At 44.7% G+C, this 26,221-nt stretch overlaps 2 protein-coding genes across 2 annotated transcripts in view; one reads left to right on the plus strand and one right to left on the minus strand.

The window, feature by feature from the left end:
• marchf4 (membrane associated ring-CH-type finger 4) overlaps positions 1 to 11,217 on the minus strand; it is an 18,579-nt gene extending 7,362 nt beyond the window's left edge. The window contains exons 1-3 of the mRNA XM_048239896.1: positions 9,694 to 11,217; positions 2,101 to 2,256; positions 1,329 to 1,521 (exon numbers count right to left, since the gene is read on the minus strand). Coding sequence (XP_048095853.1) covers positions 1,329 to 1,521; positions 2,101 to 2,256; positions 9,694 to 10,170 — 826 coding nt within the window. The 5' untranslated portion in view covers positions 10,171 to 11,217. The remainder of the gene's footprint in view (positions 1 to 1,328; positions 1,522 to 2,100; positions 2,257 to 9,693) is intronic.
• A 515-nt stretch (positions 11,218 to 11,732) lies between these two features.
• smarcal1 (SWI/SNF related, matrix associated, actin dependent regulator of chromatin, subfamily a-like 1) overlaps positions 11,733 to 26,221 on the plus strand; it is a 28,224-nt gene continuing 13,735 nt past the window's right edge. Inside the window, exons 1-9 of the mRNA XM_048238489.1 lie at positions 11,733 to 12,624; positions 12,899 to 13,478; positions 13,977 to 14,027; positions 14,624 to 14,884; positions 15,815 to 15,865; positions 16,611 to 16,803; positions 17,800 to 17,950; positions 20,995 to 21,156; positions 22,667 to 22,765. Of these exons, the coding sequence (XP_048094446.1) occupies positions 12,364 to 12,624; positions 12,899 to 13,478; positions 13,977 to 14,027; positions 14,624 to 14,884; positions 15,815 to 15,865; positions 16,611 to 16,803; positions 17,800 to 17,950; positions 20,995 to 21,156; positions 22,667 to 22,765 (1,809 nt within the window). The 5' untranslated portion in view covers positions 11,733 to 12,363. The remainder of the gene's footprint in view (positions 12,625 to 12,898; positions 13,479 to 13,976; positions 14,028 to 14,623; positions 14,885 to 15,814; positions 15,866 to 16,610; positions 16,804 to 17,799; positions 17,951 to 20,994; positions 21,157 to 22,666; positions 22,766 to 26,221) is intronic.

Below are 26,221 nucleotides of genomic sequence, written 5' to 3' on the forward strand. Positions count from 1 at the left end.
CTTGCTTTGAGCCAGGCTTGTAACAAATATTGTAGATGCATTTAACCATACAGTCTATACCAGTGATTTTCAACTGCTGTTCTGTGAGAGTGTGCCGTGAGAGATCATCAGGTGTGCCGTGGGAAACTGTCCAATTTCTTGGTTGAGTTTCTGTGCCTGCAATGTAGTGACTTGTTAAGTAAATAAATACTCTTTCATGTTAGTGGGTGACAGTAGGTAGCACAATCATGACCTGGTTAATTAAGCGATACGCATGTGAAGTGGCTGTGAAAAATAGATATTAGAAAGCTAGATACCGCCTTGGGCTCCAGAACGGACCTACTGTAAATAGTGCTGCCATTGTGGTGGGGGCAATAATCACTGCAGGCCAATGGAGAAACAGGTGTTTCTGATTGGAAATCAGACAGGTGTCTCTGATTGGCAGCAAGTGTTGCCCATAGACAGTAAGGTGCTTGCCCCCAGCAATATGGCAGCCGCGTTTATGTATGCCACCTAATAGAACTCAACGGACAATGTGGTATCTAGCTTTCTAATATCTATGGGTGAAAAGATGAACAGCGATGGATAGGCCTACTTGAAGAAGAGAAAAGGCAGACTCTGAACTGAACTGTAAACAAATGGAGAGTCTAAATTGTCATTATTTTTGCTGTATTCGGCTACAGTGTGTAATTTTGCTACATTTTGGTTGGTGGTGTGCCACGGGATTTTTGTTTTATGTAAAAATGTACCGTGGCTCAAAAAAGGTTGAAAAACACTGGCATATACAGTATATTAACCTAATACATTTATATGCAAACATCTCCAGAAAACGTTCATTGCTCATACCACTAGTGTAGAGCAATACACATTCAGCATTTCAGTCATAGTGTGTTTGTAGTTTCTGGCCAGATTCTCTTCTCCTGCTTCTCCATTGTCCAGTCCTAGGTTAAATCACCCTGCTGCACAGGCTGTTGTGGGTCTTGGGTAGCCCAAACATCAATTCATTATGGCGCCACAGATTTACATTGGGAGTCATGCACATAAACTTTTCTCTGTGGTTAAGCTAAACAGCATAAGTGTTGAAGTGAGTGCGTGGCACACGTATGTATCCTCCTGAGACTATACATTTCCACGTCTGTAACTCATATATTCTGTTACATGTACTGTACACATACACACATCAAACGCGTACACACATACACACGCACACACATACAAACAAATACATACACACACACACACACACACACACACACAGATACAAATACACATAGACGGAAACCAAACACGCCCACACACACACACACACACACACACACACACACACACACAGACACACTCCTGCTCACCAATGCAGACCACGTCCATGAAGCCGTACATGCCGTAGCAGATCTGGAAGAGCAGGTCCTGCCGCTGCCACTTGGCTGAGGGGCTGAGCGATGACCACACCAGCCAGGATATGCTGGCGATGAGGAAGAGCGAACCCAAGATGGCCGCCGCGATCTGCACCTTCTCTATCACTGTCAGGGAGATGGCCTGCCACTGCACAAGACAGGTAACCGTGGTGATACGGGGGTTTCACATTAATGATTATACTTTTATCCAGAACTATACATTTCACCAGTTTAGTGTGTTCTCTGGGAACTTCTCATTTCTTATAGAATACAGAACATTTCGACTGAAAATGTAAAACACTTCGAGTAAGTTCTCCAAAACAATGTCCTGATTTAAATAATAGAAAAGAAGGAAGGAGTAAATAAACCAGAAGGGATAACTTAAAAAGGGGGGGGGGGACGCAGGGTGGAGTAGTAGAGGTAGAGAGGAGCCAATGCATCTCCCACAACCGCTGCTCATCCACCCACATCAGGGCAGAATATTATTCTGTAACAAAAACAAAACTGCTAACACACAAAGACACAGATTATCAGCCCCTTTGGATCTTGTGTTAAGACTTGTTTAGTTGGTTCTTGGTACTGATGGCTGGAGTATCTGGTAGCTAGTAGTTCACCCACAGTGGGAACTTCTCATGTCTCATAATATTAATAGTGATAATAATAATAATTTACCAACAGTGGGTTCTTGTTGCTTATAGTAAGTAGTATTTGGAGTAAGTGTTTATACCTGAAGAGGGTTCTTGGTGCTGATGGCGATGACCTGGTACTTGTAGTAGCACAGCTCACAGGCCCAGGAGCCTCGCTCGCTGATCCACTTGATCAGGCACGGCTGGTGCGTGCTGCGCACAGAGCCACTGCAGCGGCACGGGTTCAACAGCTCCCCCTACAGGACGGGAGACACCTGCACTCAGCCATAGGATTTCTTTAGAAGATCTATAGTCTGTTTTACAGTGTTGGTACAACGGATAACTCAAATAAGAGCATGACATGTTAACAACATCTGCAATACATTTTACAGCGTAAACAGATAAAGTGACACAATGTAGTTATTCCCCTTTTAGGTAAAGGAACTACACTGTGTTGTTTTAACTCAGATGCAAGTGTGAAATCTTAGACTCTACTACTCAGTCAAAGGATGCTTGAGGTCACCCACTACCTAAGAGCCATGTTTTACAATGTAAATAGTTAACTTGGCTGAGCGTGTGAAATGTTAACCTGATTCATTCGAGCTTGCAGAGCCTCAAATAAGAAAGGTTTGTGATGTTTTTTGGATGCAGAGCAGGGATTTGGGGAGAGCTCAGAGCCTCTTTTCTCATTAAATATCTTTCAAATGAACAGCATTTCTAATTGAGCTCCGAGTTCCAGGCACGCCTCGCTGAACGTGCCTGAAAATAAAAATCATTTTGACGAACCTGCTGACAATTGAGAAATACTTGTTAAAGGTTTACTTCTCGATTCCTGACAAAGGTTCTTGATGTTTCAACTTAAAAGCCAATCAAATTGCACTCCTCCTTCCAAACACCTATGTTGATGAGGGATGCCTGAGTTGACTGGGATGGTGTCCAAGCTACTTTGTTTGTCTCTTATTTGCAAAACCAGGGCTGTATGATTTGAGCACTCGCACACACAAAACTAATCGCTAGAGAACTATGGGAATACATTTGACCGGTTGGATTTTAACAAAAAAATTGTATGTAGGACTACACCTTCAAGGAGACATTTGCTATAACTCATGTGCCCCATCTGGCCGTCCCCACTCTTGTTTGTGTGAGTTCTCTTTTCACCTCTGACTCGTGTCAAGGCAGTCATTTCAAACAAATGTTCAACACAACAACCACAACAACAACAACAACAAGCTCATCACAAAAACGGACTGAATATGTATTAGAGGGATAGAGAGTGTGAGATTTTCACTGATCATGCCTTGCTTGGAGGCAACAGGTGTGAGAGAGATGTCAGAAAGAGTGACAAAATGCACAAATAATCTTACAAATACCAGCGAGGAAAAGACGAATACTAAATAGCCAAGGATGTTATCCAGATCATTCTCCACCAGTCTACACATATCACTGGATTTTCACTGAATATAAAGTTTCAAACATTCACACCACCTAGTTGTAGTGAGATTCAATAATGCAGGGTACCAAGAAACATCCACCAAATAATATTACAACGCAATCTGTCAACATCATTTACAGACTCAAAAACTGCTCTCAGTGGACGGGGACTGACATTTAGTGGCGCTGAAATATGCTCCTGTCCACCTTCCATGTTGTGAGGAATGTATAATTGCCGTGTCTACGCACACACTCCCAGAGAGCACGTCAGTGTGCGCTCACACCCCGCTGTGTGGCAGGTGTCACAACACATTTGGTTGCAGCTGAGAGTTGCGTTGGGGCGACTCGGCTCTGTTTTGACTGGGAGAGGGATACACACCCACACACACACACAAGTACATAACCCCCCCCCACACACACACATTTGTTGGGCAACTCAGCTCTGTTTGGACAGTGAGATGGCCACACACGCACACACACACACAAATCCATACACAGATAAGTAAACATACACAAACACACACACACATTTGGTTGCAGGCAGCTTGATCGACTAAGCTGTATTCGGACTAGTAGAGTGACACACACACTGATTCACTTGTAGGAAGCCAGGGAGAAATGAATGTCGGAGGTTTTATAGCATTTGTATTTTTTCTTTTTTTAAAAATGGGGGACCCAAGAGTAATTATAAACGCAGAGGCACACACACACACACACACACACACACACACACACACACACACACACACACACACACAAAGCAAAGATCCAAAAGAAATGTAAAAGCTGTGATTTGTGTGGGTGTAGTGCAATTCCACCTCTCTTTAAAGGGACTGGTCCTGAGCACGGAGCAGCACTTAGGAGTTTTCGTCAGGCAGGAAGTAGGCACACATGTTTCTCTCATTACTATCAGCACAGACACAGGAAAGCCTAGAGCGGCATACCAGTCCAGGAAAACACACACACACACACACACGCACACACGCCCACACACACACACACACACACTCTCTCACATTAGAAGACTATTGTTTACCTAACAGAAGAGTACTGTTTATTCTCTTACAACATATGTATTCGTTTTGTCAGAGCACATATTCAAATGACCAGTGGTGCCAGTGGTACCTCATCTTCAACTTCATAAGTTGTCTCCCTCCTCGTCTTCTCTCTCTGTCTCATTTAAACATATATCTCTCTTCCCTCTCTCTCCCTCTCTTAAACATCTCTCTCTCTCTTAAACATATCTCCCTCTCTTAAACATCTCTCTCTCTCTTAAACATATCTCCATCTCTCTCCTTCTTCTCTCCCTCCTCTCTCTCTCTCTCTTAAACACACCTCTCTCTCTCTTTTAAACATCTCTCTCTCTTAAACATCTATCTCTCTCTTTTAAACTGATCTCTCTCTCTCTCTTAAACATCTCTCTCTCTCTCTCTTTTTAAACACATCTCTCTCTCTTTTAAACACATCTCTTTCTCTCTCTCTCTCTCTCTCTCTCGCTCTCTCTCTCTCTCCTGGTTCTCCTCCAGTGTTGCAGGCAGTTACATTCCTGCACTGAGCCACATGGGCATCTCACACTGTGAGCCTGGAGGCCATCAGCGACAGAACGAGCTCCCAGCTCCCCACCCTCCTCCTCCACCCCTCCCCTCCTCCTCCTCCTCCCTCCCCAGTGGAGAGAGGAAACTGGGAAGAACACGGCACAAAAAAACAAGCTCTTTTACAGATGGACACAGTGGGTGTAGCTTGGCGTGAGGTGTGTGCCGAGCACCGGTCCCATCCAAAGGCACAGCGCAGTGCGGGACAGGGCGGGGCGAGGGGATGGACCGCGTCCAGGAGCAGCGCCTGCTTGTGGTCTTGTACCCCTACACGGCACGGGCACACAACGATGTGCAGAAACGCCACTAATTACTTCAGTGGGCCATGTGTTGCTAACTCTCTCTCACTCTCTCTTTCTCTCTCTCTCTTTCTCTCTCCCTCTTCCCCTCTCCCTTGCTCCCTCTCTTTCTCTTCCACTCTCTCTCTTGCTCTCTCTTTCTCGCTTTTGGGTCCTGTTGGGAGAGGTGGAATGGAGTGGGGTTGACTGTTAATAGCTCACAGAGAGCCCTCTTCCATGTCCTTTGAACTCGCTTTTGGAAGTGCGGTGGATGTCTGAAGTAAAAATAAATGATTCCTGGATTGGATGGGCGCCGGCAGGTTCTTCAAGGCCACGTTCTGTTTATATCTGTCTATAATGAGAGAGTCTTGGCAATGCCACACACAAGTGACAAACTGCAAATCAGAGTGATGTCCCAGGGGACTGACAAAGAAAAAAAAAATTTGAAAAAATGTGTGACAAGCTATTAAATTGGCTGAGTGGTTCACCTACAAAACAGCTGACTGAGGCATGTGGCCCTGATCTATTACACATCTGGCTCATATCTGTCTCACATCCGGTTCAAAGCTGTCTCACATCCATCTCATATCTGTCTCACATTTGGCTCATGTCTGTCTCACATCCAGCTCATAACTGTCTTACATCCACTTCAAATCTGTCTTCATCATGACTGTTTTCTTCTATTATTTTATTTGTTCAATTACACAGCAGTCATTGTCTGAATGACATTTTGGCCAGTGGACAACCAGCTAGAGAGGGCTAAGTAGCCGCTAACTATTGGCAACGCAATTTAAATGCAGATGAAGACATAACTTCGCCTGGTAATTGAGCATCTCAGAAGCAGCAGCAGCAACAACAAAACACAAAAAAAAATAATAATAGTGCATTTGAGCCCACGTCATCCCCTTCCCCCCTCCCCCATCAGCCAACCTTATCACCAGCCAGGGGAGCAAGACTGTGAGAGCCTACATGATTTGATATTGTATTGTGCAAATTGAATGACCTGTTGGAGTGAGCACAATTACAAAGAGACTCTAAATCATCCAATTATAGGGTTTCACGCTCCTCTTAACTGTACCCGTGATGAGCCCTAACACCAGCCCTTAGAGTCAGATGAGATTCCAAATAACGCTGGGTCGCCATGGGCGACAGTCGTCCAGGGTTACCTTTGTGCAAAGGTTTCTTATGACAACTGATCAAAACTGTGATCCAGCCCATCTCAGAGAAAGAAAAATGCACCATCTGGATTTCAAAGGGAGTGTAACAAGCTTATGGAAAATAAACTGATATTCTCCCATGCTGAGCCACTGTTCTCACATCTCAATCCCACTCCTTTAGCTGTAATCCGCTAGCTGTTGTTCTCTGTGAGAGACAGCGGCACTTTATTAGTCATCGCCGAGGTGTCTCTCAGATTGACAGGGAAGCATGTAACAGGATTGGCACATGGACCCCGACTGGCCCCCTGCACTCCATCACCCCAAAAGGTCCTCTGGTGCATGAATAATTTCCGTAGACAAACTAAAGTGGCGAGAGAGTTGAGAGAGAGAGAGAAAGAGAAAAAGAGACAGAGAGAGAGGGAAAGGGATAGATAGAGAGAGAGAGACATAGAGAGAGAGAATGGGAGAGAGAGAGGGAGGAGAGAAGAGAGAGAGAGAGAAGAGAGAGAAACAAATAGAGACACAGAGAGGAGAGACAGGGAGACAGAGACAGGGAGGGAGAAAGAGAGAGACAGGGAGAGAGAAGAGAGAGACAGGGAGAGAGAAAGAGAGAGAGACAGAGAGATAGAAAGAGAGAGAGAGAGAGACAGAGAGATAGAAAGAGAGAGAGACAGAGAGATAGAAAGAGAGAGAGACAGAGAGATAGAAAGAGAGAGAGACAGAGAGATAGAAAGAGAGAGAGAGAGAGACAGAGAGATAGAAAGAGAGAGAGAGAGAGACAGAGAGATAGAAAGAGAGAGAGAGAGACAGAGAGATAGAAAGAGAGAGAGAGAGACAGAGAGATAGAAAGAGAGAGAGACAGAGAGATAGAAAGAGAGAGAGAGAGAGACAGAGAGATAGAAAGAGAGAGAGAGAGAAGAGAGAGAAACAAAAGAGACACAGAGAGGAGAGACAGGGAGACAGAGACAGGGAGGAGATGAGAAGAGAGAGAGAGAGAAGAGAGAGAAACAAATAGAGACACACAGAGAGGAGAGACAGGGAGACAGAGACAGGGAGGGAGAAAGAGAGAGACAGGGAGAGAGAAAGAGAGAGAGACAGAGAGATAGAAAGAGAGAGAGAGAGAGAGAGAGAGAGAGAGAGAGAGTAGGAGACTGATCGACCTGTCACTAGGCACCTCTATAAGCAGGGGAAGATCAAAGAGAAGCCTGGGAAATTTTATTAATGAAACCAAGTGGAGACAGAGCAGGAGACAGGAGGCTGTGTGAGTGAGGGGCTCACTGTTGCCTGCCTGCCTGCCTGTCTGTCTGTCTCCCTGCCTGCCTGCCTGCCTGTCTGTCTGTCTGTCTGTCTCCCTGCCTGCCTGCCTGCCTGTCTGCCTGCCTGCCTGCCTGCCTGCCTGAGTGGTGCTCCAGTGCCTGAGACTCGCTGGGGAGCTCGGCTGGGAGGGACGGGCTTGCCGCCCCCAACTGTCACATGAGGCCCACTGAAGAGACCGAGACAGAGACGCCACAAGCGCAAGAGAAGCTAATCACAGTGTCGCCAACACACCAGGGACGCTCTACTCTACCCAGATTCCCTTCCCTTCAGACTCTCCTGTTTTATTTCGCTTTGTGAAATGTATTAAGACAATAGTTAAGCAAAACAACTCTCTTGGCGGCGATAACAGTGCAGTAAATAATGAAGTAACAATAAAAAAAAACACAAAATATATCCTGGGCTTCCTGGGACGGGAGGCAGTCGTGATTCAGGGTGTCTCATACCATCAGCACATTGGTATTCACTGCTGGTGCAGCAATTCCTGCGTTTTTACAATAACAAGGCCCCAATGTGCTGCAGGTTACAATTTCATAATTGGAGAACACAGCCGTGAAAAAAAGAATAAATAAATAAATAAAAAGAGGTTTGGGGGGGTGGGCGATTGGTGCACACCACTGTGAGACAGCACGCTCTCTTCCTCTCTCTCTCTGCCTGACAACTCTGTGGAGAGAGCTTATCAGAGTCTGAACGTGATGTGCCTGACTGGATTAAAGCAGGCAGCCACTTCAGAGCTCGCACGCTAGCGCTACTGACACGGTTCACTGCTGTGCAGAGACAACAGTGGGCCCACCGAGACTGAGTCTGTGGTGCCATGCTGAAATTGAGAGGGTTGTAGGGTGGGAGGTTGTCCAAGGGTGGAGACTGAGAGTGGGTAACCTGTGCACTGCCTGCAACATTTCGCAGACACCTGGTGGCATTTGGCCGCAAATAAACCTGATTGAGTTCCGTCCAAAACTTAGAGAAGTGGAAGTCATTTTTGCAGCAAGTGCAGATGGCTTGGAGAAGTTGCATAAATCACCCAAGTGTGTGTGTGTGTATGTGTGTGTGTGGTCATTACCTTTCTAATATCTTTTTCTACTGTTGCTTTCTGAGTAGGTGACTAGCTGGACTACCTGGTGTTAGCTGATTTGCTGCTGACAAAAAAAGACAATCTATTCAACCAGGTGTAACAGCAAAGAATGACCTAAAAGCAGCCAACTATAGCATCTCTGACTCAGAGATAATCTATACACAGGATGCAGGCAATGGCAAAGTCGCCACAGACCTCCTCAGGCTTGTAATTGCTCCTTTAGAAATCTCCTGGGCACCAGTCCCTGCTCTGATGCATTATGCATTGATAACCTACTGTGCTGGACTGATTCATTGATCAAAGAAGTCCTGCTTCTTTCTCAATGTATGTGTTGCCTACCATGTTCATGTTAAAAGTACATCCTAAGAATAACAAATCGAACCAAACTATTAAACTTGATCTGTGTATTTGTATGACAAAGAGATTGTCTTATTACTGTAGGGATGTTACCTCCAACTCAGTTCAGGTTTTATTTATTTTTTAAATAAATGTAAGTGCAGAAAGGACTTATCGTAAGTACATTGCCTACTGGTATCTGGGCAAGCAAATCTCTAACTGTAAGTTAAAGCAGCAATTTATAAAATTATATCGAGTCAAGCAAATGTTACTACAACTCATCGATACCAAAATCATCCTGTAATAACCTACAGTCTATGAAAGACAGCCTACGCCATGATATTGACTTCAAAAGCAACACTTGAGGGCGTTATGTGATCCAACAAGACAGGAGGCGAACATGCCTGCGTATCGCATTTAAGGGAACAACGTATCCCAGAAATGCTCACGACCCCCCTTTCCCCTTAAAGCGTTTTGGGGGCTGGGTGTACGCCACACATTCCAATTCCCATACCTGCTCCGGTCCTTGAAAACATATCCTGCACACCGGAGTCCTGATGCCACTCGTGCAGCTGATGAGAGAGAACCGTTCCTCCCGCTTGGGGAAGTCGTCTGGGGAGTCCCTGAAATTAAACGCCTCCGTGGGTGCCTCCGCTGTCGCCTCCGTCCACACCGGGGCTTCCCGGACCCCCTCTGAGTCCGCAGCACGCTCTAGCTGCGGGGCATTCCAGGGGCCCGCCTGATTGACTCGTATTAACGTGTTGTTATTAACATGCGAGTTGGCTCCGCTCTCACGGCGCTCCGTCGTTTGTCCAATCATGGGGTTGAGTGTGGGTGGCGGTGCCGACGGCGGCGGTGGCCTGAAAAGAAGAACCTTCAGGTCACTGAACAAAACGCAACAGCGGCTCTTCAGCATACCGGCGCTGCGTAACATCAGATGGAGACTCAACAATGTCCGGCACCATGTAACGACGCCGGGGACTAACAACATGTGCACATTTCACAGGCACGCGGACAAAATAAAGTTGGTAAAAGCCAGAGAGAACGGGTCATGTTAAAAATATTTCCGTCAGAGGGTTAACTTGTACAGAGTTGGTTGCCACGGGTGGATTGAGTTATAAAAGGTGGTTTGGAGGTTTGGATACCATGATGTTGAAATATCACAGCAGCCTCCACTCAAAGCCAAATACACTAAACTCTTTGCTTGTCTTGCAGAGGGATGGATAGATTTGGAATTGGATAAGTGTGCACAAGAGGCTATAGCGGTATACAAAGAAAGAAGGAGAAAATTCAGACAAGCGTTCCACGGGTTCGAGGTCCTAGGCTATTTATTTAGAGTAAATATTTAAATAGAGGATAACAAATTCGTTTTTGCAGTAATTCCCTCGTCGATTTTTGTCGATGGTGTATAAAGATTCACAAAAAAACAGCAATACTTTCACAGATCTAACACTATATTTAGCAGTCTGCATTTGTGTAACGTTCCATTCCAGTCATTCTCTTCATCTTATTTCCTGTGCAAGTGACTAGGATCGCAACAGTTAGCCTAAAGGGATTTGAAAGGCTAGACAATAATATCCCATGATTGTCAAGAACAAGACAACGCAGTTTTCCGACCACCTTGTTGACGACTTCAACAAAAACCTTCAGAGTAAGTTGCAAATGTCTTGACCAATTAGCGTAACTCCTTATAGGTGCCTTCTGCTTGGTTCGGGTCGGCTACTTCATCTTCCACAATCACGATTTTTGGGAGACGACTCCAGGTGAGAGTCAAATCAAAACCTCGCTCGTTGGCGCTGGTCCAGGATCGCCGTGGGGGGCATTTTAGTAGCAATTAGAATCCTGGAATCGATATCACCTAAGGACGATGCAGAGGCGAGGCGTAGTCTGCCCATAGGTCCGTGTCCAAAGACCCACAGTAACTGTCCCCGTGGCTGGAATAACGGCGTGGAACCTGTGGTGGCGATTGCTTTGCGCTTATTGGGTACCGGAGGATGCGGCAGCTTCAGCACCATGATTCCTGGGACAGCTCCCAAGCACGTCATTCCACATGGAGGGAAGCTGCTGCGGGAAGGGGGGCGAGCAAGGCATCGCTCTCTTTGATTTAGCAGATTTTAGCGATTAGCCTTCTTTTTGATAATCATCGTCAATGCACTCATTCGGTCATCTTATCTAACCACTGTTCAAACTGAAGGGGACCCTGCAATCTAGGCTCTAGGGAACGATCTATGCCTATGCACATAAATTGTCCATTGTCCTGAAGATGAACGAGACTCGTGAATGCATGCTTACATTTTGCTCACTTTACTTTGAGGTCATTTATTATTTATGATTCGACATGTCACTTGTGACCGGACAGGTAAAGCAGGCTGTCGTCCCATAATCTCAAATCACAACTACATTGCCACTGACGCAATGTCTTGAGAATTTCAAGTAGGCTTAGGTTTTAAAAAAAAGCTAGTGAAGCTATAGTGTTCACTTTTTACTAACTTTTCAAAGAAGACTGTAAAATTGGAAACGTTTAACATAAAGAGAAAATCTGTTGCCATTCTAGTTCAAAACTCTCGAACCCTGAAATCGCTCTGCACTTGCATTGGAAGACTCACATGTCCCTCCTTTTCTGTGGTTTTGCGTCATATCCGCCCAGCTGAACCCGCGATAGTTCAACTGAAAGTTAGCTCGAGTTGAGTGTTTGTTTGGGGTTGTTCTACTGGAGAATTGAATATTGTTGAATATTGAAAAGTTTCTGGTCGAACCGGGTTCAGTTTATTTTCAGCAAATATGTAAGACAACGTGTCTGTAACCAACGTGACGTTTTTTAAATTGTAGATTGTTATGTGCTGGTTGACCAAACTAGCTTGCATAGCTAACGTTAGTGCTAGTCAGCTAAAACAAACAGGTAACGTTAACGCTACAGAACGTTGCAGAAACTATTTGTTTACTTACTGATTGAACTTGTATCAAGATTACATTCATTGCAAACTTTCTATCCGTCCGTTTTTGTTGCCTTGAACCACAGTAAAGTTTCCAAACATTAGCGTTAATGCTTATACTGTATGCCAGTTGATGGACACACCATCGCCACGTGATACACCTGTCAAAACAATAGTTTTTCAACTAACTATAGTTCCACTAGTTCCACGACTATCTAGGAAACTTGGAGGCATATGGTTATCTTGTAACTATGTCTACGTTAACGGCTGAGCAACAGCGAAAAATAGAAGAAAACAGACAGCGAGCACTGGCAAGGAGAGCAGAGAGACTAGCTCAGGGTACTCGTCAGCAGGATACTGGACCAAGCAACGTGAACGCTTGCAGTAGACCACACGCCCCTCGTCCTCCCTCAGGCAACAGTGTATCATTATCCACAGCAGGGCCGTCAGCCACAGTGTATAGCAGGCCAGTAGAGAAATGTCAACCCAGTGCGACTACTGCGAGCAAACAGGTAAGGAATGGACCAATGTCATTCACTGTCGCGAACTACAGAAACTGCTGAAACAAACTTAAATATATGTTGGCAGTTTGTTTAGATTCTTATTTTTACCAGTGTAAATATCTGAAGGATTTTTTTTTATTATCAGTACTTTTTTTTATTCTCAGTGCTATAAATAACAATGATCTTCAAAATCTGTGAAATCTTTGAAATGCAGTGCTCTGCAAAATACCTACTTGAATAGGCCACTTCTCTTATATTTGTCAAATTGTTTTTTTTCCCTCAGACTAAATTGATAGACCCCCTTCCCCTTCATAAAGGACCAGAAACTCCCCACAGGACAGAGTCTCATCCCACAAACACTGTCTTTAAATCTCCACAGTCAAACAGTGCTTCCATTTTTACACCCCCACAATCAACAAACAATTTGGGCTTTAAACCGCCTCAGTCTACAAACACTTCAAATTTCAAACCACCACCACAGAATACGAACACTTCAAACTTCAAACCACCAACACAGTCTACAAACTCTTCCAGCTTCAGACCTCCACAGCCTGCCAAGTTGGGTGACGGCTCCTCAGGAGTGTCTGGAGCAGGCTCGAAGGCCGCAAACTTTTACAGTTCTGGGCCTCGCCAGGTGCCGCAAGCCCCTACTGATGCTGCTGCTGCAGCCTCTGTGTCTCATGTATCTGTAGAGAAACAGCCACCCAGACTCCCAGAGCCTGCTGGAGGACCAGCTGTGAAGAAGCCAGCTATTTCAGTGAGAGGGAGATGTGTGTCTCACGGTGCAGAGCGCTTCAGAGTGGAGGTCGGCTACCATGCAGAGCTCATTGCTGCATTCAAGAACATCCCCTCTAGAAACTACGGTTAGTACAGCACAGTACAGCACAGTATGTGGTCATACCCTTGTGGTCATCCATCTGGTCTGATTACCCTGTTAGCTGTTTTTTTGTCTTGGCTGCACAGCAGTCACAATGGGGATTCCATGGCAACCCTAACGTCACAGTAATCAGATGGATTTTTTCCCCTCATAGTGATGAATTGTATAATTATTGTATAGACAATGCCACTAAAACAGTGTATGCGTTTTCAGGTAATACATTGACAAATATCATCACAATTTCTATTCACAATCACAATACAAGTGTCAATCATTTGCAGCATTTGCCCTGGACCATATATGAACTTCAAAAGCAAAGAAATGTATTAAATTATCCTTGTACCAACCAACCAATCAAATTGAAAAAGCACATTTATCACATTCATATTTAGATGTTTAGAAAAAATCAGTGCACTTGATATGATGCTGTATCATTTATGGCAAACCAATGCATTGCTAATCTGCTTCAAATTTCCTTCTTTAGATCCCGCAACAAAGATGTGGAACTTTGGTCTGGAGGACTACGGCCAACTGAGTAAGGCCATGTATTCACTGTTTGTTCAGTATCTTCTAGTTCACTCAGATTAGCCTCCATGACAGATCAATGCTTTGGACCTGGACAGATAATGGTCTGCCCAGGTATCAGTGCAGATGGTCAGTCATGGGCTCTTATATAAAATACGTATATAAAATAGGGCTGCATGATATGGGGAAAAGACCTAATAGTGATTTTTCTGACAGATATTGTGATTGGGATATGCTATATGATTTTAGGAATTTCAATTAATTGATTCAGTTCAATATTCCAAATGTCTGTTTAAGTTGTGCCACCCCTGCGTGGGAGGCACAGCACTCCTGATTGGTCATTTGCAGCAGAGAAAGGTTTTTCAAATCAAAATATAGAAATATCTTCTTTGGTGACTGTTGGTCAACATAATTCCTTCAGATGTGATATTTTTTTTCTAAGGTTGTAGGCCAACAGCTGTTGTGATAGATACAACCCTTTCATGTGAACTTTCAGAGCTACAAAAACTCCCAAAGTTAAAGAGTTGGAATCTCTGTTGAAATGAGTAACCATGTCCAGCAGTCTCAGAGGCTCTAACAACAGTCCTCTCCCTCCTCTCGCCACAGTGGCGGAAGCTGCCGGCATCCCCGCGGTGGCCCTGAAACCGCTGGAGGGGATGGAGGGGCTGGACGTTGCCGTGGCGAGCAGCCGGGCGCGGGACGGGGCAGCGCTCTCGGCGCTGATGAAGCTCTGTCAGGGCTGGCAGAAGCCTGGCGCCGGCGTCCGCGGGCAGTGCGTCCTCACAAGCCGCTCCCGCTTCGAGGTGGACATGCCCTACCATGCCGACGTCATCGGGGCCTTCAAACAGATGCCCTCCAGAAACTACGGTGAAAAGGGGAAGGCATGGGGCAGTTAAAACTGGGGCGTAGGGTGGTAAGGAAACAAAGTGGGATGAATGAAAGCACCGTTATGTAAGGGATAATGGCTGCCCAGGTGTCCTGTTAGGCCTATACGGAAACAATGGATGAGGGGGGAGGCAAAGAACTCCCTGATGCGCAGTTTCCTCCGTCCGAGTCCATTAATTCTGTATAACAGGACACCTCGAAGGCCGTTATTCCACTTATCACCCGGGTTGTCATGTCATGCCTTTATAGCACGCAAAGGAAACAAGCGGTTCCGTTTAAAAAGAACCCGACTTGTTCAGTTTGTTGTAGATCTTTCTTTGGCCCTAACAGTGATAGCATGGACAGTTAACTTGTTTACAGTTGATTCCATTGTTGCAAAGCCCGCTTCCAAGCTCAACCGTCGCCCTATTATGGTTGTTATAGTTACCATTAATAAGCATTAATAATGGAACAGTGATTAAACTTTTTTTTTACCAGATCTACTTCATAGGTGTCTCATTATTCAGAATTAATAGCCACCATAATAATAATAATAATAATAATACATTTTATTTATAGCATTAATGACTGTCTGACCAGTAGTATATAAGCATACTATAAATATTAAAGTGTTATTTTATATAAAATATTACATTAAGAAATGTTATTGGTGTGGAAGTGCAATGGTTTTTGTACTGGTGTTATAAGTGATCTACCTACTGTAATGATAAAACTATGATAATGGCATTATCGTTTGAACATTTAACATTCTGTCTATTTGCAGAGTATATTTCTTCTCAGCCTTACAGTATTGGATAATTAAAAACTTTCATATTCACTTCAATCTATGTGTCCATTTGTATCCAAGTCCACAAAATGCTTGTTTTGTCTGTATGATCAGTGCTCCTACTGACATCTAATGCATTGTTTCAGACATGAAGACCAGGAAATGGAGTTTCCTGCTGGAGGATTATGGGAAACTGAGTGAGTATGAGCTTATGAGTGCTGGGAAGGCACATGCTTATCTGAGCCTCACATCGGAGTCGGTCTCATAAACACGATGCCTCTCTCGTCTGGCATCCTTTTCCCTTTCAAGAGCGTAATCCTCCTCTTCCATATGTCTCCCGCACCGCTGCCTGCGGCCTGTGGCGTCTCGTTTAGCAGACTCTATTCCCAACCGCCTGCCTGCCACACTCACTTAGAGTAGAGTGGAGGGAAGAGAGCGCGCTTGCTTCATCGGGACAGTAAACAGCATGGGCAAAACGGAGGTGTCCTAACCACACGCTCTCTTCTGGAGACTTTGAAGTGGCTCCAGATAGAAGGCAAATGATGGAGCCAATATGGAGGCCTTCTTTTCTGCCAGGAATGCACCTCTTATACTCCACTCACTCTTGACTGTAATTAGCGTTTTTCATTTATTAAGAGTCAGTCAGTCAGATGATGTTTAAATCTGTGAGGCAAATAATGATCTCAGTATGGAGCTGATTGCTGTTAGAAGTGTACGTAATCATTCCACTTCAGTAATATTCATCATTATTTGTTTACTTATTTACCCTCTGTGCTTTATTTACCCCCTATTGTTTGTTCATTCATCAATTCACTCACTCACTCACTCACTCACCTACCCTATTTACCCAATTATTTACCTATTTGTTTATTTCTATGATTATCCTCACTCTATCGTGTATTTGCACTATGTTATTTGTTTGTTTGTTTGTGTTCTTTCCAGTGGAGGTGCTGAATGGCATTTCGTCAGTGGAGGTGGAGCCCTTGCCCAGGGCGGTGGTGCAGATCCTCTCCTCCCAGTTTGAGAAGAGCGCGTCCCGGGGACCAGGGGCCAGAGAGGCCGCGGAGGCCGACCTGTCAGAGGTGGACTCCACCATCACCAAGAGCCTCATGCCCTTCCAGAGAGTGGGCGTCAAGTAGGTTCTTCTAACCTGCGCTTTGATTGGCTAGCCTAGATGTCAGTAGGTTCTGATTGGAGTTTTGATTGGATGGCAAAGGTGTCAGATGCCTAATGGGTGTTAAGTGGGTTCTGTTGTCTGTTTTTCACTGTCTGGTGGCAACGTCATGACGCTGTGTAGAGTTGGAGAGAGTTGGACCCACCTGAGGAAGTCAGATTTGCTTAATTTGCTGAATGGTTCATGGGCTGCTAAATAGTTCCTGTGAAAGCAGTTTCCCTGCAGCTGCGCTGCTTTGTACACATAAGGGAACTGGTGCAAAGCCAGTGAGGTTGCAGCCCAGTGAACTGCTAGTGATGGGACTAGTGGGCTACATAGTTGCACAATGGCTGGGTAATGACATCTGATTGAATTACATAAATAATGGATGTAGTTGTTTTGCTGTGGTGGCAAGATGGTTCATTAGCCTACTGCTGGCCCTGCAACATCATTCTCTATGTAGGAAAGACTTTAAATTAGTTTCTTTTTTGGGCATATTAATTTATTTTCCAAAACAGATATCTCTATCATATTGCCTTCACCCAGTTGTATATGAAAGACATATCCAGAAGTCATGCCATATTTTTTAAGATTAGCTAATTGATATTTTATAGACATTGACACTTGGTCAACTGAGAGTGAGCAAGGTCCAAGAACCCTTATGAGAAACACAATTGAAAATCCAGAATCAAATAAGAACCCATGAAAATTTTTTTTTTAATAAACAAGTAATATTTGACAACAAACTGTATTATTATAATTTGGAGCAAAAAAAATCTAATTTATGAGCATTTCAGATAGACCTTGTAAATTCTCGATCGATGACTTGTAAGAGACACAGACCGACTCTGAAACTAAGTGTCCTGCTCTCTCTCTCTATCTCTCCCCCTCTATCTATCTCTCCTTCTCTATCTCCCCTATCTCTGTGTCCCCATGTATCCGTGTGACGGTGCGGTGGCATATGGCGTGGCGCTGCAGCTATGCGGTGTCCAGGGAGGGCCGGCTGCTGCTGGCGGATGACATGGGCCTGGGGAAGACGGTGCAGGCCATCTGCATCGCCGCCTACTACAGAAGCGAGTGGCCACTGCTGGTCGTGTCGCCGTCCTCCGTGCGCTTCACCTGGGCCGAGGTAATAATGATCATCATCATCATCATCATCACCATAAAATATGGGGGGCTGTTGTTACCCCTGCCAATAATCAGAACTGGCCAATGCAACCCCCACTTCCATCATCATCATCATTAATGAAACTGTTATAGATTATTATAAAGTGGGAGACTCAACATCCAAATGTTCATCTCAAAGTTTTGCCAACAACAATTATAATGTCATAACATCTTAGACTATATATCCAAGGTAGCATAACACATGTATACAACAGTTAAAGACCCTAGGCCTTGGAGAAAAGGTTTAAAGAGGTTCTTAACGATGCCCTTGGTGTTAACCTCTCCAGCAACATCGTTTGTCACATGGTGCAGCTCTCAACCCTTCGCGCACAACCAGGAAATCAGTCATTTGCAGTGCACAACATTCACTCTGTTTAGCTTTGGTCATCAACTCTAGCACTGTCATCAACACTCTAGTTGAGCCATTGCTGTATGGAAATAGATGTACAGCCGCCGTGCCAACCTCAGAGACAGACACTCTTTAAAAATGTTTAACTCAGCCCCTACAAACACTGAGTCCCATTTCCCAGCCCCCCAGCCCCTACAAACACTGAGTCCCATTTCCCAGAGCCCGAGCCCCTCTCCGTTTAACTCCCCTCTCTGCTGTCTAGCACCGCTCATTGTAATGACATGGGAGCCGATTGGCTGCACTGGATTGGCTCTCAGGAGACCCCAGTGAATCATTATGTATGTGCGGAACGCTGCGTGCTTTCTCTATTTCTTTTGGTAAATAAAAGGCTCCACTACCGTGCCGAGTGTACCCCCAGTCTGCGTGCAGTCGTGTAATGGCTAGTGATGAAAAGGCTTTGTTTGACATGCGCTTGATGTTTCCAGTGTTCGTCTGCGTCTCTCGCATGGGCTCTGTGGCCCAGTTTGGTCTCTCTGGGATCAGTGTCTTCTTCTTCTGTATCTAGTGTTATTATTCTGTGGTTTGTATTCTGGCTGGGCCTAACGAGCTCCCTCTGCCAAGCCCCTACGGTCACACATACTGTACACACACACACACACACACTCACACTCACACAGTCACACTCACACAGTCAGGAACACACACACACACTCTCACTCAGAGGTACATGCACACAGTATACATGTGTTCAGACACACACACACACACACACACACACACACACACACACACACTCAGGTCCTTGCTGACAGGGCTATGCACATAAAGGGGTCAGTGATATGGGTGAGCTGTCAGAGTGGGGCAAACAGCAGAAGTTTGAGCAGATAAGTTAGTGAGGCTCTGTCCCAGAAAGGCATGACACATATGCACACACACAAACACACACACACACTCATATTTACACACACACACACACACACACACACACTCTCATATTTACACACATATACTCACATACATTTGGAGAAACACACACACACACACTCATATTTACACACATACACTCATATTTACACACACACACACACACACACCTACTCACATACATTTGGAGAAACACACAGACACAGATCTATGGCCTTGTTACTCAGAACATTGCCCTCCTTCTCTGTGGGTTCTGTCAGTTTTACTGTGAAGGCGTGCGGAGATCACAGTGACCTGAGCCCTGGTCCCGGCTCTGCTGCTTAGTGTGGTGCTCTGCTCTGGGTGACCTGAGCCCTGGTCCCTGCTCTGCTGCTTAGTGTGGTGCTCTGCTCTGGGTGACCTGAGCCCTGGTCCCTGCTCTGCTGCTTAGTGTGGTGCTCTGCTCTGGGTGACCTGAGCCCTGGTCCCTGCTCTGCTGCTTAGTGTGGTGCTCTGCTCTGCTCTGGGAGGCCACAGCATCCAACGTGTGACTGCGCCCAGCTCCCTGCTGAGTTCCCCCCGCAAAGCAGCAGTATGCTGCAAGCAGCTCTCCATTTGAGGACACTTTTTAGGGACTAAAAAGAGGCTTTTTAAGGGACTTTGAATTCATTTCAATCCATTGATGGTGTATGATCATAGTCAACTAGTGCGGTTCTATGGAGCGGTCCACTGTTCTCTGCCTCTCCTTCATCAGACGGTGTTACTTTACTTGAGTTCTCCAGTCTGCAGAATGTTGGCGCTTAGCCCCCTGACTCACGCTCTGGAGTTATTTACGGTCACTGTTTGCTGTGGAGACTGAGTCTTTTAGCTAGTGTTGTTTTCACTGCCTAGATAAGATCTTGAGGGTTAAGTTCAGCTAATTCAGGCTGTTAATTCAAACTGTTTATCCGTGGAGTCTAAACACACTCAGGTTGATTGTTTCAGGCGTGATGCTCTTGAGTAAAGCTGCCAGGCAGGAGTGTCTGTGTGCTTGAAGCTGCCGCAGTGTTTAGGAGACAGTATTACGCCCATATCTGAGCTCTGTCACGTACACTCTGATGTTAAACACCTCTGTCTCTCTGTTTCTCTGTCTGTCTGTCTGTCTGTCTGTCTCTCTGTTTCTCTGTCTGTCTGTCTGTCTGCTTGTCTGTCTGTCACTGTCTGTCTGTTTTTATACCCATTCTCCTGATACCTTTTACCCATAATTCTATCATATCTCTATCACTCTCCCTTTCTCTCTTCTTATCTCTGTCCATCTACCCTTTCTTTCTTTTGTTTTATCTTTCTTTTCTCTCTTTCTCTCTCTCTCCCCCACCTGTCTGCATTGCTCTCTCTTACAATTCTATACTTTCTGCACTCTTCCCTTGGATTCTTCTCTATCTATTTCTCCTATTACCTTTTTGTCATTCTCCCTCGCTCCCTATCCTTTTCTGTATCTGCCTTTTCTTTTTTATTCTCATCCCTCTCTCTATCTCTTCCTCTCTGTCCCTTCCCATCCCTCTCTCTCTCCTTCATTCTCTCCCTCCAACTCTCGTCCCACCCTCTCCGTCTCCTTCACTCTCACTTTCTCTTCTTCCCTCTCTCTTCCTCTCCCTCTCTCCATCCCTCTCTTTTCCTCTCCCTTCCTCCATCCCTCTCTTCCTCTCCCTTCTTCTCTCTCCCTCCCTCCCTCCCTCTCTCCCTCCACCTCTCTCTCCCTCTCTCCTTCCCTGCAGGCCTTCCGGCGCTGGCTGCCGTCGATGGGGGCTGACCGTGTGAACGTGTGTGTGACGGGGAGGGACAGCCTGCGCGGGGGCCTGGTCAACATCGTCAGCTACGACCTCCTGAGCAAAGTGGACAAGCAGAAGCCCGCAGAGCCCTTCAACGTGCTCATCATGGTCAGAGGCAGGACACCGAAAACACACGCACACGCACACACACTCATGCACACAAACATGCTCACACATATTCACACACACATGCGCACACGCACACACGCACACACACGTCTTCCATACTATATGCAGATCTTTGTCAAACGGATGTCCGACCCTTCGGGTGATTCAAATATGATACTTACATGCAGACATTATGTGTAAACGACACCGACGCACATGAACAGAATCTCCGCGTGGTTGAACACACACACATGAACAGAATCTCTGCATGTTCTTCACTTCTTTCAGACATGAGCTCATTTAAATAATGTCCGTCCGAAATATTAGGAGGGAGCCGCTTATGTTCGGAGTTCCAAATGTCTGGGTATCTTGTTCAGATATATGTCCCAACTGCTTGATATCCGCAGAACATGCAGATTCTATGTCTGAAAGCAGCTACACGCATGCTTACTCGCCTACACAAATACACACAGAGACTCTTCCTGCATACAGTACACACACACACACACACACATACACATACACATACACCACACACACACTCTGCATACTCGGTCACATACTCACTGACCTGCAGGCTAACACACATATAGACCTACGCACGCACCTGAACACACACACACACACACTCACCTGCCAAGCGAATGCATATTCATGTCTGTGCATGGTCCCAAACATGACAGCGTGTGTGGAACGTGTGTGTGTTCATGCCCTTTTCAAAGTGCTCATCATGTTGAGAGACAGGTCACTGACCCAACCTGTCATCAGTGTGTGATGTGTGTATTAGTGTGTGTGTGTGTGAGGGTGTGTGCATGTGTGTTTGTGTCTTATGCATGGTGAGTCACACCACGACCTGTCATCTGTCTCTGTGTGTGTGTGTGTGTGTGAGCGAGAGGGTGTGATAGCGAGTGTGTTTCCTCTACTTGGTGACTAGCCTGTCAGCACAGAGCCTCACTCTGCTGGCTGATAGCAAACACACCCAACGTCAGCTACTCTGCTCCTCCCAACACTGCCCTGCTCTGGTGTGTGGTTACAGGGCGCTCTCTGCCTTTAAAAAGAGTTCCGTGTTCTAAGTTCTGCTTCTAGAACTGCTCAGTCAGGAGAATGGAACTAGGATGGAGAACAGAGCTCAAGTCACCTCTATTCCTTAACCTCACAGAGAGGGAACATTGTGCCATTTAATGGGTGTTACAATATGGCATGTAGTTGCGAGTGACCAATATTTCCATACAGTTATTTCCATTGGGGGACTAATTCAGATGTGAATTTTGGAAGTCCTCTTGGATTTGTTTTCCCATATAATAACAGGATATTTTGTGTTGTATATCTAAGTGTGTGTGTGTTGTGTATCTAAGTGTGTGTGTTGTGTATCTAAGTGTGTGTGTTGTGTATCGAAGTGTGTGTGTTGTATATCTAAGTGTGTGTGTGTTGTGTATCTAAGTGTGTGTGTTGTGTATGTAAGTGTGTGTGTTGTGTATCTAAGTGTGCAGTATGTTTGTCCTTCCTTTAGGATGAGTCCCACTTCCTGAAGAACATGAAGACTGCTCGTTGTCGAGCAGCCCTGCCTCTATTAAAGGTACTGCAGGGTCTCGATCATACTCCTAGCACCTGAACAACAGACTTGTAAACACTCAGGCTCCTACACCTGGAGCGCAACAGAAGCAGAAAATAGTTTTAGTAGACTAGACTAATTTTGTTGACTGTGCGCCATACTCTACCCGTCTGGTATAGCCAGTCCTCTGGTATAGCCAGTAATAATAGTGGAGTTATTGAGTCACTGATTATAGTGTAGTGGAGTTATTGAGTCACTGATTATAGTGTAGTTATTAAGTCATTGATTATAGTGTAGTGGAGTTATTGAGTCATTGATTATAGTGTAGTGGAGTTATTAAGTCATTGATTATGTAAGGGATAATTTATTGTCCGCCGGATAATGTATTGTCCGCCTTCGAAAGAACAAAACCCTCCGGCTGCGGCGGGGTTCTGTTCTCCTGTCGGGACTTATTTTCTGATAATTACCGGCGACAATACATTATCCCGCTTATTACACGGCTACTTGATTTAACATAGGCGTCCCATTCATGTGAATGGAACTTTCTGCAGCACTGTTCCTCCTGTGGGATAATGTATTGTCGCCTTCAGGTCGAAGTAAAACCCCACGCTACGTCGGGGTTCTGTTCTCCCTGTCGGGACTTATTTTCTGATAATTACCCGGCGGACAATACATTATCCCGCTTATTACCGCGGCTACTTGCCAAAAGCGAAAAAGAAACCTAAAACAATGAATCTTTAAAATGATTTTTGCTACCCGTTTAAATGTCTTCGCTGACAAAATAAATAAATAGTTTGCCACACAGATAGAACTTGACAGTTTCAGATGTTGCGTGGCAGCGTCTTACTAACTTACTTTCCTTTCAATGAAATTCCATTGCAATAATGACGAGGAATTCTTGCGGAGGGATATGAAAGACGTTAATCAACCCGTTGCCATTGACAGCGGTGATTATATACTTTGCCGGGGATTTATATAGATTTAACATAGGCCCGAACGTTGGGAAAGCCCATTCATGTGAATGGAACTTTCTGCAGCACTCTGAAGAGTCGTGTAATAAAGTGGAGTTATTGAGTCACTGATTATAGTGGAGTTATTGAGTCATTGATTATAGTGGCATTATTAAGTCATTGATTATAGTGTAGTGGAGTTATTGAGTCACTGATTATAGTGGAGTTATTGAGTCATTGATTATAGTGGCGTTATTAAGTCATTGATTATAGTGTAGTGGAGTTATTGAGTCATTGATTATAGTGTAGTTATTAAGTCATTGATTATAGTGTAGTGGAGTTATTGAATCATGGATTATAGTGTAGTGGAGTTATTGAGTCACTGATTATAGTGGAGTTATTGAGTCATTGATTATAGTGGAGTTATTAAGTCATTGATTATAGTGTAGTGGAGTTATTGAATCATGGATTATAGTGTAGTGGAGTTATTGAGTCACTGATTATAGTGGAGTTATTGAGTCACTGATTATAGTGGAGTTATTGAGTCATTGATTATAGTGTAGGGGTCATTCCATGTCAATTCAACCAGGGCCCACGCACTTAGGTCTCAAAAAATTCTGAAAAAATGACTAGGTGTACCTATGTTACCCAGGAGACACACTGTAAAATTACTCTTATGTAAGATCAATACTTTCCAAGATACAGACAGTTTTACAGGGGGAGGGGGGTGTCGATTTTGTTCGGCCTCTTTTTTTTGTCAAAGTTCACAAGCCCACAGCGCAAGAACTAAACCATGTAGGAGTCTCAAATTTTGCATGCTGGTACATAAATAGGAATAGTATGTAGCAAAATCGTCACATTTGGTCTGGATAATCCTGCATGGTCATAGCTGTCCCTCAAAGTTGATACACATTTTATTGGAGTTTTTGGCTGGGCTCTGTTTAAGCCTTCAGAAGACATATTTGTACTCAACATAGGCTCTTAGAATTTTTTAGAAGTCCTTGTCTTATGCAAATCTTTCTTTTTCACTTTCCACCCTGAACATGGGCAAAATGCACCATTGACATCAATATGTTTTGTATAGAGCTACCACAGGTTACTCTATACAACCACAGGTGGCAGTGTGGTGACTTACATAAGACAAGTCAAATTGGTGTTTATAAAAAGAAGGGATCATGGAGAATAAGGAAAAACATATTTAAAAAATCTTTGTATATTCCCACAAGGTGTTTGGGTGCTCTGAAAATGATAACCAAAATTATTTTTCAGACTTGTGAGGTCTGCTGTTCAGACCCTGAAAGGATTTATTTTCTGTTCATTGCTTTTTGTGAGAGTGTTTCTACTTATCTCAGTAAGGAAAATAAATCAAGAGCCTATGTTGAGTACAAATATGTCTTCTGAAGGCTTAAACAAAGCCCAACCAAAAACTCCAATAAAATTTGTATCAACTTTGAGGGACAGCTATGACCATGCAGGATTATCCAGACCAAACGTGACGATTTTGCTACATACTATTCCTATTTATGTACCAGCATGCAAAATATGAGCCTCCTACATGGTTTAGTTCTTGCGCTGTGGGCTTGTGAACTTTGACAAAAAAAAGAGGCTGGACAAAATCGACACCCCCCTCCCCCTGTAAAACTGTCTATCTTGGAAAGTATTGATCTTACATAAGAGTAATTTTACAGTGTGTCTCCTGGGTAACATAGGTACACCTGGTAATTTTTTCAGAATTTTTTGAGACCTAAGTGCGTGGGCCCTGGTTGAACTGACGTGGAATGACCCGTAGTGGACTTATTGAGTCATTGATTATAGTGGAGTTGAATTATTGAGTCATTGATTATAGTGTAGTGGATCTATTAAGTCATTGATTATAGTGGAGTTATTGAGTCACTGATTATAGTGGAGTTATTGAGTCATTGATTATAGTGGCGTTATTAAGTCATTGATTATAGTGTAGTGGAGTTAAGTCATTGATTATAGTTTAGTGGAGTTATTGAGTCATTGATTATAGTGGAGTTATTGAGTCATTGATTATAGTGGAAGCTAATTGTTGCAGCATATACTCTGTGGAAGGAATGCTTCAGTTTTGTGCCCAGTGCAGCTCCGCTGTCATAATGCGATGGCTGAAGTGATGTGAAACTGTAATCTAACTGAAAGCCATACATCCGTTCCCAGTGGTCTGATTGCTTCGTGCGCTCTAGGCTAGCGTGGGCGGGAGTGGCCGGATGTGTCCTGCTCTCAGTGGCAGCCTGGCTCACAGTCAGATGAACTTTCCCAAAGGGCTGAGCCCTCAACTTCCTTCAAAACAAGCCGCGCTGCTCCCAGAAACCCCTGGGGCAAGGTCCTTGCACACCTCCGGGGCTGTCACGCCTGATCTGTCCATCTTCATCCTCTCCTCCTCCATCTGTCTATCTATCTCTCCTCCCCCTCCCTTGCACACACTCTCTCTCTCTCTCTCTCTCTCTCTAGCATTCTCTCTGCCTCTTTCTCTATTACACTAGCTCTCTCTTTCTCTCTGGCCACTGCTGCTCTGTAGCTTTTCTGGCTTCTCTATCCTTTT

The sequence above is a fragment of the Alosa alosa genome, chromosome 3 (assembly GCF_017589495.1).
Source record: "Alosa alosa isolate M-15738 ecotype Scorff River chromosome 3, AALO_Geno_1.1, whole genome shotgun sequence".
In the NCBI taxonomy this organism is placed as follows: Eukaryota; Metazoa; Chordata; class Actinopteri; order Clupeiformes; family Clupeidae; genus Alosa; species Alosa alosa.